Raw genomic sequence first — 11,098 nt, 5'->3', positions numbered from 1 at the left:
CCCCGCCTCATATAAAAGATTGCTATTTTGGTTGCAGCTATGCAAGTTACTAATAGATTTTTTGAAGTGGTAAACAATCCAATAAAAACTATGTTACTTCTTTTTATTATACTCAACAAACAATCAATAGAGGATGTGCCCAAGGGTTTGAAGATAGGACAGACAACAGCTGAGAAGTAGAGGCAACATTGCTTGAGAGATTGTCTGGCCATCTCCAGTGTTGACGGTTGGACATGACAGTTGGACACAGAAACTTGTACCCAAAGGAGGTTGTTTGGAACGGCTGGCCAAGACTAAACGAAAGTATGTATTGGAAGGAGATTTCAGGGAGTGGGAACATGGATTATGCCAAAGGGGTTGACCCTAGATAAAAGTATGTCAAGGGAGGTTACCTATGCCCTGCAGCCCTAGGAGAGTGCACCTCTATTAGTTCTACTGTGTTCCATTTTTAGCCTACCCAACTGGTTTGAGAGAAGTTGAGTCATTGTTTTTGCCCAAGGGGATAAGATAAGGTTGGAGCTACAAACCGCTCAAAATAAGGAAGTATCGCTAAGTATCTTGTTGTTCTTGTTGCCCATTGGCCTAGTGGTATCCAGTAACCCAACCTTCCTAGAGGCTAGGGTTCCAACCTCACCAAAGGTGAGGAGTGTGTGTGAGTTTCATTTGTCATGTATAAATATTATATACTTCAACATAAAAAGAATAACAGAGAAGCTAAGACCTTCTTGGAATCGCCGAAAAAATTTGTGCGGTCACATAAGTAGAAGTAGAACAATATGATCCCAAACTCTGATCTGAAGAAAGAGAAAGAGAACCGAAAGAATATCAGAAATTGATGACTTTTTATTGGTGCCAAGAAAATTGAAATTTGAAACTTAAGGCTAAAATCACATACATAGCTCTCAATGTCAAACGATTCTCAAGCAAGAAGGATTCCTCCATTGTAAACAGCCTAGAAGGAAAAAAAGAAGATTGCATGAGTCTGCTACCATAATCAATTTAAAATTCAAGGAAAAAACAACTGGAGCGCCTGAAAACCTGACAACAGGAGATGCAATAAATGAACCATGGCTTCTAGGAGAAGCCGACTGGAGACCACCCCCCTCCAGTAAAACAGCTCTATCATCTTCTTTCACCGTATCATTGCCCAACTCAACCAAGTTGATATCAGAATCTCTGCCACTGAAATTAGTTATTAAATGACAAAAACTACCAGCGTTCAAATAAGCAAGTTAAAATAAACTTGCTTCTTTCACCGTATCATTGCCCAACTCAACCAAGTTGATATCAGAATCTCTGCCACTGAAATTAGTTATTAAATGACAAAAACTACCAGCGTTCAAATAAGCAAGTTAAAATAAACTTGTAATTCGAAAAGGTAACACCATCCAATTCTAAATATTCCTAAGACACCAAGATTATCATCACATTCAATTCTTTTTAGAATCCAGCATAAAAAGACTTGATGATACAACAACAGCACAACAGCATTGCTAGTGTGTCAAATGCATGGGATATTTGTCATGAATAGAAAACAACTAGTTATACTATCAACGGACTTTATGTTACATAAAACTGGCAACTGAAAACAATTGGGGATTAAATTTTTTAACTCACGTTTTCAAGGATGCTGCAGTTTTCTTGTATTCCAAGAACTCTGAATATAACCAAGCTACACAAACTGGGATGATTCCAAGTAAAAAGGATACCTGCAATTGCAAAACCAGAACAGGGAAACATCAAACATGAATATTCAAGAAAGGATGGCATCACCACAGAGTCACTTAATGATGCATGTATACCAAGGAGGATTGGGGTATATCAACTCAGGTGCTTCTAATGAATTTCAAAAAGGTTGCCCAATGAGTCGTTCTATATTCACAATAACAGTAGTGGTCAATTGGTCGGATTGGAAAAAAGGTCAACTCAAATGAAGTCAACTAACAAAACTTATATGATTCTATTATAAATGGGCAGCTTCTCAAGCAAATCAATTTAAAATTAACACTTGCACCTGAGAACACAGTCATTCTCGAGAACTGGTAAGACCCTCATTACTTTCCTTACCTCAAGGTCAAAGAACATGAGTTCATACAAATAGCATCATTAATCAAAGTTTAAATTTATCTGCCCCTTGTTCAGCGCTGACATGTTTAATATCATCAACGTTATAAAGCCTAGATCCACGTTCCATCAACTTAGCAATAGCTTCCAACCGCCAGGGTTGAAACATTGAGTTTATATGATATCGATTAAAAACGTATGGATGTTTGGAAGGAGCGGATTATGAATCACACATCAAACAAGTGTATATAGGTGTAAAGAACACTTGATGAAGTATTGGGTGTGTAGCAAACTAGAAAGTAGGAAATTCGTGAACTCCAGACATTACTTAATTGATGACAGCATTCTTGAACAAAAACATGAAACAAATTAAAGCATAAAGTCGAGGCAGAGGCACAGGTACGGCATCGCATGGAATGCAAACTTGGGGTTCTAGTTACTAAAAAACACAATCGGTAAAAGGAGCAAGGTGAGAAATGATGAGGCAAATGCAGATCTATCTAAGCTACTGAAATCATCTAAAAGCAACAAGATCTGATAGGATAGGAAATGGAAATGCAGATGCAGATGCAAAGGCACCAACCTGGGCAGGCGTTAAAGGACCACTGATCACCATAGTTTTGGGGGAAATCGTCGTAGTTGGAGTTGGATTTAAGAGTTTGGGTTAATGAGTGGTGTAAACAAGTGAAAGAATATCCCACCGACACACAGAAATTGGATCTGAAGAAGGGGGATTATGATTACTCTTTATCTGTTTCACAAATTTGAGGATCCAGTTGCCATAAAATCAAATTTATTCAATCAACCAAGTCCAACAACTTAACTATTCAATCATATTCTTTAATTCAATTACCAACATTTTATTATTATTATTATTATTATTTTTTAATAAATAAAATATATTCGGTTCACTTTCATTTCAGTTCAGTTCAGTTCAGTTGGTAATTGGCAATGGCATGGTTTCTTCTCCAAAGCAAAGTCCGAGTCCGAGTCCGAGTCCGAGTCCGAGTCCGACCCAAAACTTTTGGGCTTTCTGATAACCACGTTAATAACCTGTTATGGCTCGTTTTGTCCAAGCATTTCTTTTCACATCCTTTTATTATTCATTTCAAAACATCCTTTTTGGTTGATTTGTGAAAAGTTCAAAAATTACTAATATATTTTTTCTTATAACTATTTGTTATATGCTATTTGCTTCTTCTTCTTGTTTTAATGAAGTGTTTTTCTTTCATGCCAATTTTGTTTTAGATTAAATTAGTGGACATTCCTTAATTATTAAGCATCTTAGAAGGTACATGGTCCAAGGAGACGAGACGAGACGAGACCGTTTCTCCTTCAACATCATGGAATGCCAAAAGCTATAAATATCTTGTGAAACAACACTACCTCTTTCCTACTTACTCAATTTCTTTTCTTTTCTTTTCTTTTTCATTCAACAACACACACGGTTGCTTCGGGCGATAATTTGATAATTGTAGGTAGGGGGTAAATGATTGGGTGTCATCTCAACCTTTCTCCACAAGTCGGCTTTCACAGAGTATATATAAACATTATAATCTTTGGCTACAAGTACAAGCTTGTAGTCATTATAACTCTAAAACAACCCAAATAATGTTGCGGCAACCACACAATTTTCTTTGTTGTTGGGTCTTATATTCACTCGTTAGAGGATTCCATAAAATTATACGAGAGTATTTCCTCCCATTGCACTTGCTAATCATGTCTAAACATACCAGTCCACGTACAGACCCTATAATCGACACATTTTCATGACTGGTTACAAACGGTAAAGGACGACCGGCAAATTGACCATCTTGAGGTGCTTCCAAGTTGATGGTACTAAATTTGCATGGTGTTGTGGTGGACAACGCAATAAGAAGTTGGTGGTGATGGTGGTGATGATGCATCTTCGCAAACAATGGTGTTGTTAGGAACGACTGCCATTGCTTGCAAACACATAGAAAACGTGTACGGACTTACCTGGTAGCCTTGGTAGTATGTGGAAAAAAAACATGTCAGGTGGCGGTGGTGTCTCAATATCACGGGAACCCATGATAGCTACTTCTATTTTGGATTGGAATGTATATATACACACACACACACACACACACAAAAGAAGGCAGGAGGATCGAGGTGTTAACAAATTACAAATATTTTATCGATAAATATGGAGGATAATAGAATGCTTAATTTTTAGGTTATTTTGTTCAACAATATGCGAATATAACAACCAACCTCCCATTTCGTGCGGTTTGATGAAAGACGTAGACACGTAGTGTTTTTTTATTTTATTTTATTAAGTAAACTATGTTTTTCGTCCTTGTGGTTTGCTACATTGCTACTTTCATCCCCATGATTTTAAAATTACGGTTTTTGTCCCCATGCAATTCATTGTTTTTTTTTTCCGTCTCTTACACTAATCTCATTAATGGTTCATTTTTAACTATGAGGGTCCTGAGGTCTTCTTGCTTTTTTGGCCCTTTTGAAGTTTTCGCTCTTCAACTGTCGCTCGGTACCTCTCAGCCTCTGACTCTCCTTGTCGCTTAGTCTCAACCTCCAAGGTTTGGAACCCAAAACCGTAACTCAAAAATCATGAATTTACCCCAAATCTCTTATTAATTGTCATATTTGAGTATTTGTATTGATTGTATGTCTTGAACGCTTGGTTATTATCTTGTTATTGATTTGATTACTACTATTGATCGAAACTCATACCCTAAGTCTTAAAATGATGTGATTTCATTATTGATTTTCCCCCAAATTATATATTTGCCATAAATATATTAATTTTCTTAGTTAATTTAATTTTCTCAAACTTATTTGTTGTGTCAAGTTGTTTGATGTTAAGCAAATTGTATTCTAAGATTCCTAAATGCAAAAAAAAACCAAGATTGAAAGAAAGAAAATAAACTAAGGAGTAACAAATATTAAAGGGATTTTCACTAAAAAAATACCTAATATATTAACAAAATATTTATTTTTCAAATTTTTATAAAATAACCATACGGATCGCCTCCGGAGGCATGTTGACCATGGAGGAGATCCAACCTTCTTTGACCAAAAAAGTACAAAAAATAGTTTTTTAATTGATTTGAGGGTCCACATGTATCTGATTTGGGGGACAAAATCTGATTTGTCTTGAATAGGGGAATCTCCCCCACCTACCCCAGGATCTTCCTCCGGGGGCGATCCGGCCTCCAGGTTTGACTATTAATTATTTGTCTTTCAGTGAGAAAATCGATTTGACAATTAAAGTTTTATTTTAATAAATAGGGAGCGATTTTGATTGGTTTTGTGACTGTTTCAGGACCAAATGTTGTGGTTTTACATTTATAAAATCAAACACTTCTTCTCTCACAACCCGTAACCCTTAAACACAATCTACCATCACAACTCTTAACACAATATAGAATCAGTCAAACTTTGTAATTTTTACTACTTTTTTTAAATGCATAAATGAACCAACGAATGTTTTTATATTTTCTTATAAAGATTATATTTTTATAACCACTTAATATTTAATAATAATTGTTGATACGGAAAAAAAAATTGTATCGGATTTGGGGAGTGACACACCGCCTCGTATATATCGATTTTATTTGTTTAAAATTTATGTTCAAACCTAATCATTTAAAATAGGAAAATTTATTTGTTTTTCTAAATTTGTCCCTTATAATTTGAAATATAGAATTATGAACTTTTTAACTAGTGTAAATTTGAAGATAAGTGTTTTGAAACACATACATACTTGTTAAAAGAACAAAAGGAATATGATTATTTGTGTGATTAAAATTTGCAAACCATTCAACAAACAAGCGTATTAATTTGTTTCTTTTTAAGAAATTCGTATTTTTAGGAATAATCAGTATCTGATATATATAATATTATATCTAACAGATATATTTTAGGAATTAATAATCTCTTCCTTTAAGATCTCATCCTCGGTTGTCATCGTTGATTTCATCACTTTTTTCTCCAACCATCGTCATTGTAACCGTTTTGTTTCTCGTATGAAATCAAACCAATTATTGGTTTTCATATGGAACAATAATTGTCTTTGTTACCTTAGTTTCATTTAAGTGTTGTTTCACTTATGGAATAAGATATTAACTTTATAATATAAACAACCTTTTTATTAAACCAAACTAATTATTGGTTTATATAGGAAACAATAACAGTACTTGTTACCCTCACTTCATACCAATGTTGTTTCATTTATGAAACAATACGTTATTTTTTTAAGCATTTTGTTTTTCATATAGAACTATTGATTCTTACCGAATACATGGTAGGCTTAATGTCTCAGCTCCCAAATAAAGTTTTCTAAAATCAAAATACATTATACTTTCTTTTAAAAAAGATATTAGAATAAAATGAGAAGGTTAATTGGTGAGGCACCAAATTGTTTCTTGGATTAATTAATTATTAAAAAAGAAAAGTCAATGAATGTTTTGAGATCCCCATATATAAAACACTCACACTCACACTCACACTCACACTCACATGCATTTCCTAATTCAAATTTTGAATCATCAACCTAATTAAATTATAATCCATTTAAAAAAGTTACAACTTTATCAAACTACAATCATAAATTATTAACATAACAAATAATGGATTTTTAACACACAATATGACATTCTTCCACATAATCAAAAGTTATAGTAAGTAGGATTATTATTGATTACATAAAACCAATTTGTGTTTGTTGTCGAGTTTCACAAAACGTATTACAAGCTCTCAAAGCAACACTACTATTACTATTTGCTACAAAACTATGCATACAACAATTTATCATATACATATAAGCTTATATTAATTAGACTGCAGAGGTTGCAACCTCAATGATATCGCTATATATTAATTAAGTTCCCACAACAAGTATCATTTACTATACAAGTGCCAAGCGTAGTTGTCGCAGGCTCCTTCTAGTAACCAAATTCCTTTTTGAACCCAAATTTCAAGTGTCTGCATATAGGAAGCAAAATGAATCATTAATTTTCTATGGGGAATAACACGTAGAATTCATTAAAGCTGTTATTAATCATTATCTTACTTCAAATATATTGAATCAAGTTAAACGAAAGTATGAGTAGAATGATTCAACTGTGCTTGTATGTATAGTAAACTATTCTCGTTTGTTTGAGGAGAACCCTCGAATGTTCCATGTGAATTTCGGCATGACATTCCTGCAAAATATAATGTGATTGAGTATTAGTTTTGTCCTTAATAGGAAATTTTAAATGTGAAAAAAAAAAATTAGAAGCCATGATCATTGAACAAATGTTTGATAACAAGTATTCAATGTGTATGTGGTAAAATGTACTTGTCAACATTATAACATTACTTCATGTATGATTTTTGAGATTTCATGCACAACTTTTTAACAATAAATATGTAATTTAAATGTTAAAAAGCACATTTTACATGAAAAAAATAAATGAACATTTATACAAATAGGAATATACATAGATAGTTGTTACTCACCTAAATTTAATAAATAAAAAGAAGCAAGAGGCAGAAAGGGTTAAACTACCTGTATATATATACATATACATATATATATATATATATATATGTATATTGTTATTTTGGAGAGACTAAATCTAATTGGGTGAGAAGAATTTAGGTGGTTGATAATTTATTGGTGTGGGAAGCGAAGCACATGCAATTATGCCAAAAATTCAAATTCCCTACAAATATACAAATCTTATTAATATGGGGGGCAGGCATCCCTACAAAATACAAATAGTAACCAAATTAATTAATTAATGGACCAGGAAAGACTAACTTCATTTTTCATGCGGGTGTTAAAGGCTATTTTCATGGGCCAGGTAGGCCGTATGTGGTTACATTCAAATTTAACTTTATAGCTCATCCCATTGGGTCTTATTCAAGTTTATTGTCACATAAAATACACAGAACCGACATCCATCATATCGATACCTTTTAATTATATGTTGAAAATAAGACATGTAAGTCATTCAAATGAATCCATCTTCAAGAACAACTATTAACAATAAAATGAAGATGATAGTATATAGTTTTTACCTTGCAAAAGGATGATGATGAAGAAGATGGTGGTAAAAAGCATGGCAAATAAAGTGGCATTCGATGATGATGAAGCGGCCTTTGAAGCTTTCTTTTGCATGAGCGCCTTCATTCGCTCAATTCTTGCCCGTTTAATCATGGCAAGTTCTGCAAGTTCCTTAATCAGCTTCTCGTCCGCAGCGTCCAGAGAAAACCCTCTATGTGGATGTGGTCGTGGAGGTTTGGGTGGTTTTTTCGCACTAATTGAACCCTTTTTACGTTTCTCTTTCCCTCCATCCATCAACACCATCACACTACTATTTCCCTCCTTTACAAGTAATAATGGGCCATCATCCACACTCATACTAAATTGGTCACACAACTTTGTTTTTTCACCTGAACGAGGAGGATCAAGCTGGCTTAATCCCTCATTAACTACACTCTCAATATCAACATAAACTTGTTGCTCTATAGGAGAAGGGGGATCCATCATATAGATATAGATATATATCAAAACTCAAACTTGTATGTTTATCAAACTCAAACACCTTAAATTAAAAATCAAGATGTGATCCTAATTAACAACATGATTAGATTTCCAGTTTCAAAGATCCAGGCTCATGGCCATTAAACTGAAGCTAGAGTTTCAAATCTCTACTCATAAACCCAAAAGCTCGCAATATTTCCTGAATGCAAAATACATAAAACAATTCAATTAGCATATTGCACTCCCAGGTCATCAGTTGATCCATTTAATATATATATATATATATATATATATATATATATATATATGATAAATAGCTATAGCCTTTACTTAAACTTGAAGAGCGAGAAATTTGAGCTAAAAAATCTCCAGATACATACTGCATCAAGCAATTATTACAAAATGAATCAAACAGATCTTGTAAACAATTAATTACGCAAGGAACAAACTAGAAGAGTTGACTTTAAATCAAAAAAAGTGGGTCAGAGAATCATTAAATGCATAACTAAGCAATAGCAGTTAAAAAATTTCAGAAAATCGAGTGTGGAATTAAAATCCATAAAGTTAGATTATGTGTAAGAGCAAATGCAAGTAAAGAATGTCAAAGAACAAGTTCTCAATCTAAAAAAAAGAAGAAGAAGAAGAATCAAAGGATAGATTAGAGAGAAATGAATAGAATTAGTTAGTTATATATAATGAAATCCACGTTTTCAAAGAGAATTGAATTCAATACAAACAGCAATTGAGAACTTGGAATGCTGGATATGATGAAATTAAGAGATAATTAGGGAAATTACCTTACCTTTGATGAGCGAAAGCGTTGAAAACCCTAAATCAAATCACGATTTCAATCATCAAAAATTCAAATTGGATCCATATTTGGGAGGGGGAAAGACGGTTTATAAAGAGAGCACACGAGGGGTTCTCAGCATATGGAGTGGAGACTACCAAGAAAGTGACCCTTTTTTTTTTTTTTTTTTTTTAATTTCATTTAACTGCTTTTTAAATATATTTTAATTCGCCTTCTTTTAATTCCTTACAATCAACTCAGACTATAAAAACCTTATTTAACAAATAAAATATATATTTTAATTATAAAAAACTTTCTCTCTCACCTCTCCAATCTTCTCTTAATAACATAAATCTACACATACAACTAAATATACATACAAGTTAAACACATTATCAACGTTTTAAATATATATATATATATATATATATTATTAGAATATGTGAACACATTTTAAATCTATAACATCTGATATACGTTATGAACATATTGTGAATATCAACTAAAGCTAAACACATCATAAACATTTTAAAAAAAAAGTTTGTTATAATTTGTGAACTAATTATAAATTTATGAGATCTTATGTAAACATCAACAAAATTACTCTAAATCTATCAACATTAATACAAATTTTTTTAAAATTGTTTTTTATTATGTAGATATTTAATTATGAATATGTGTGCATGGATGGAGAGATATATTTTTGAAATGTAATTTTCTCTTAAAATAAATATGAATTAATATCTTAGATTAGTGAGTTAAGTGAGTCTTAGAGATCTACAAGTATTGATGAAGCCCCTATTTTAATATAATTAATTAAATTCTTATCTTAAACGATTGTAATGTTAATAAATTTTAAAGTATCCAAGTAAAAATACGTATAAACATTTCATATATTGAGATATTTAAAAAAAAATACAATATTTTCTTATAAGAACTATTTTTCATGTCCATCGGTAAGAGTATTTTCTTTGTTTTAAGAAAAATGTTCACAATTAAGAAACAAATATATAATTTTTAGAATTTGATTCATCCTATAATTAAGAGCAAAATTGAAAAGTAAAAAAAAAAAGGTGGGTTTGAAAACATATGCTTATTCTAAGACAAACTAAAATAAAAATTAAGAGACACATTTAGTATTAGTATTAGTATTAGTATTAGTATGTATGAAACCTAGAGTGGATATGAATAAGTTTAATTGTGCTCTTTAATTTTCTAATTAAGTATTAAATGATCAACCAAAAGCTTTATTAATTAATTATGTTTTGATTCAAATATTGTATTTTTTTTTTTTTTTTTGATATAAAAAGAGAGAGAGAGTATTTATATATAATTTTATAATTCTGATTTACTTTAGTAAATAGTATCTTATGAGAATTTGGTATCATTCAAAATTTATATCTGAAAACAAGAGATGTATGTAATTTCATTTAATATGGAGGACTTTCAACTATAAAAATGTTACAAAGAAAAGTGAGCCACCCCTCTTAATTAAATAAATGCTTTTTTCCCTACAAATACAATTTTATATATTATCTATATTATCTTATAAAGCATTTGGCTAAAACTCTTAAAAACTCTTAAATCTGTTCATCCCTAAACGATTCCATCCCTATCCGATTCCATCCCATATATGAATTCGTGTAACTAACTGCAGATAAACACAATCAAATACAAGATAAACATTTCATTTTAAATCTAAAATATAATTAGGATAATCATTGAGT

General features: G+C 31.9%; 2 protein-coding genes across 3 annotated transcripts; both read right to left on the bottom strand.

Annotated features, from left to right (window-relative positions):
- Positions 1-679: 679 nt before the first annotated feature.
- On the bottom strand, positions 680-2,816 carry LOC112519763 (protein REDUCED WALL ACETYLATION 1-like). The gene is made up of 5 exons (XM_025128012.1): positions 2,648-2,816; positions 1,618-1,709; positions 1,039-1,176; positions 896-952; positions 680-794 (listed from the first exon to the last, which is right to left on the bottom strand). Exons 1-5 carry the CDS (start codon positions 2,678-2,680, stop codon positions 689-691), a joined length of 426 nt encoding a protein of 141 aa, XP_024983780.1. The 5' UTR covers positions 2,681-2,816; the 3' UTR covers positions 680-688.
- A 3,919-nt stretch (positions 2,817-6,735) lies between these two features.
- Positions 6,736-9,456, bottom strand: LOC112519705. Of its 2 annotated transcripts, none has more exons than XM_025127941.1 (4): positions 9,384-9,456; positions 8,116-8,780; positions 7,121-7,253; positions 6,736-7,032 (listed from the first exon to the last, which is right to left on the bottom strand). In XM_025127941.1, exons 2-3 carry the CDS (start codon positions 8,585-8,587, stop codon positions 7,141-7,143), a joined length of 585 nt encoding a protein of 194 aa, XP_024983709.1. In that variant the 5' UTR covers positions 8,588-8,780; positions 9,384-9,456; the 3' UTR covers positions 6,736-7,032; positions 7,121-7,140. The 2 variants fall into 2 exon arrangements, with proteins under 2 accessions (XP_024983709.1, XP_024983708.1); XM_025127940.1 differs by having other exon boundaries at positions 9,379-9,425.
- Between the last annotated feature and the right edge of the window lie 1,642 nt (positions 9,457-11,098).

The sequence above is a fragment of the Cynara cardunculus genome, assembly GCF_001531365.2.
Source record: "Cynara cardunculus var. scolymus isolate 2C chromosome LG 10, CcrdV1, whole genome shotgun sequence".
NCBI classification, from domain to species: Eukaryota; Viridiplantae; Streptophyta; class Magnoliopsida; order Asterales; family Asteraceae; genus Cynara; species Cynara cardunculus.
Note: the sequence above shows the minus strand (reverse complement) of the source record. Positions and strands in the feature narration are given on the sequence as shown.

Coding starts and splice junctions, on each gene's coding strand:
- LOC112519763 (XM_025128012.1), bottom strand. CDS start 2,680: ATGGTGATCAGTGGTCCTTTAACGCCTGCCCAG. Junction 953..1,038: donor ATTGCATCTCCTGTTGTCAG/GTTTTCAGGCGC, acceptor TTTTCCTTCTAG/GCTGTTTACAATGGAGGAAT. Junction 795..895: donor CGTTTGACATTGAGAGCTAT/GTATGTGATTTT, acceptor CTCTTTCTTCAG/ATCAGAGTTTGGGATCATAT.
- LOC112519705 (XM_025127941.1), bottom strand. CDS start 8,587: ATGATGGATCCCCCTTCTCCTATAGAGCAACAAGTTTATGTTGATATT. Junction 7,254..8,115: donor CATCATCATCCTTTTGCAAG/GTAAAAACTATA, acceptor TATATTTTGCAG/GAATGTCATGCCGAAATTCA.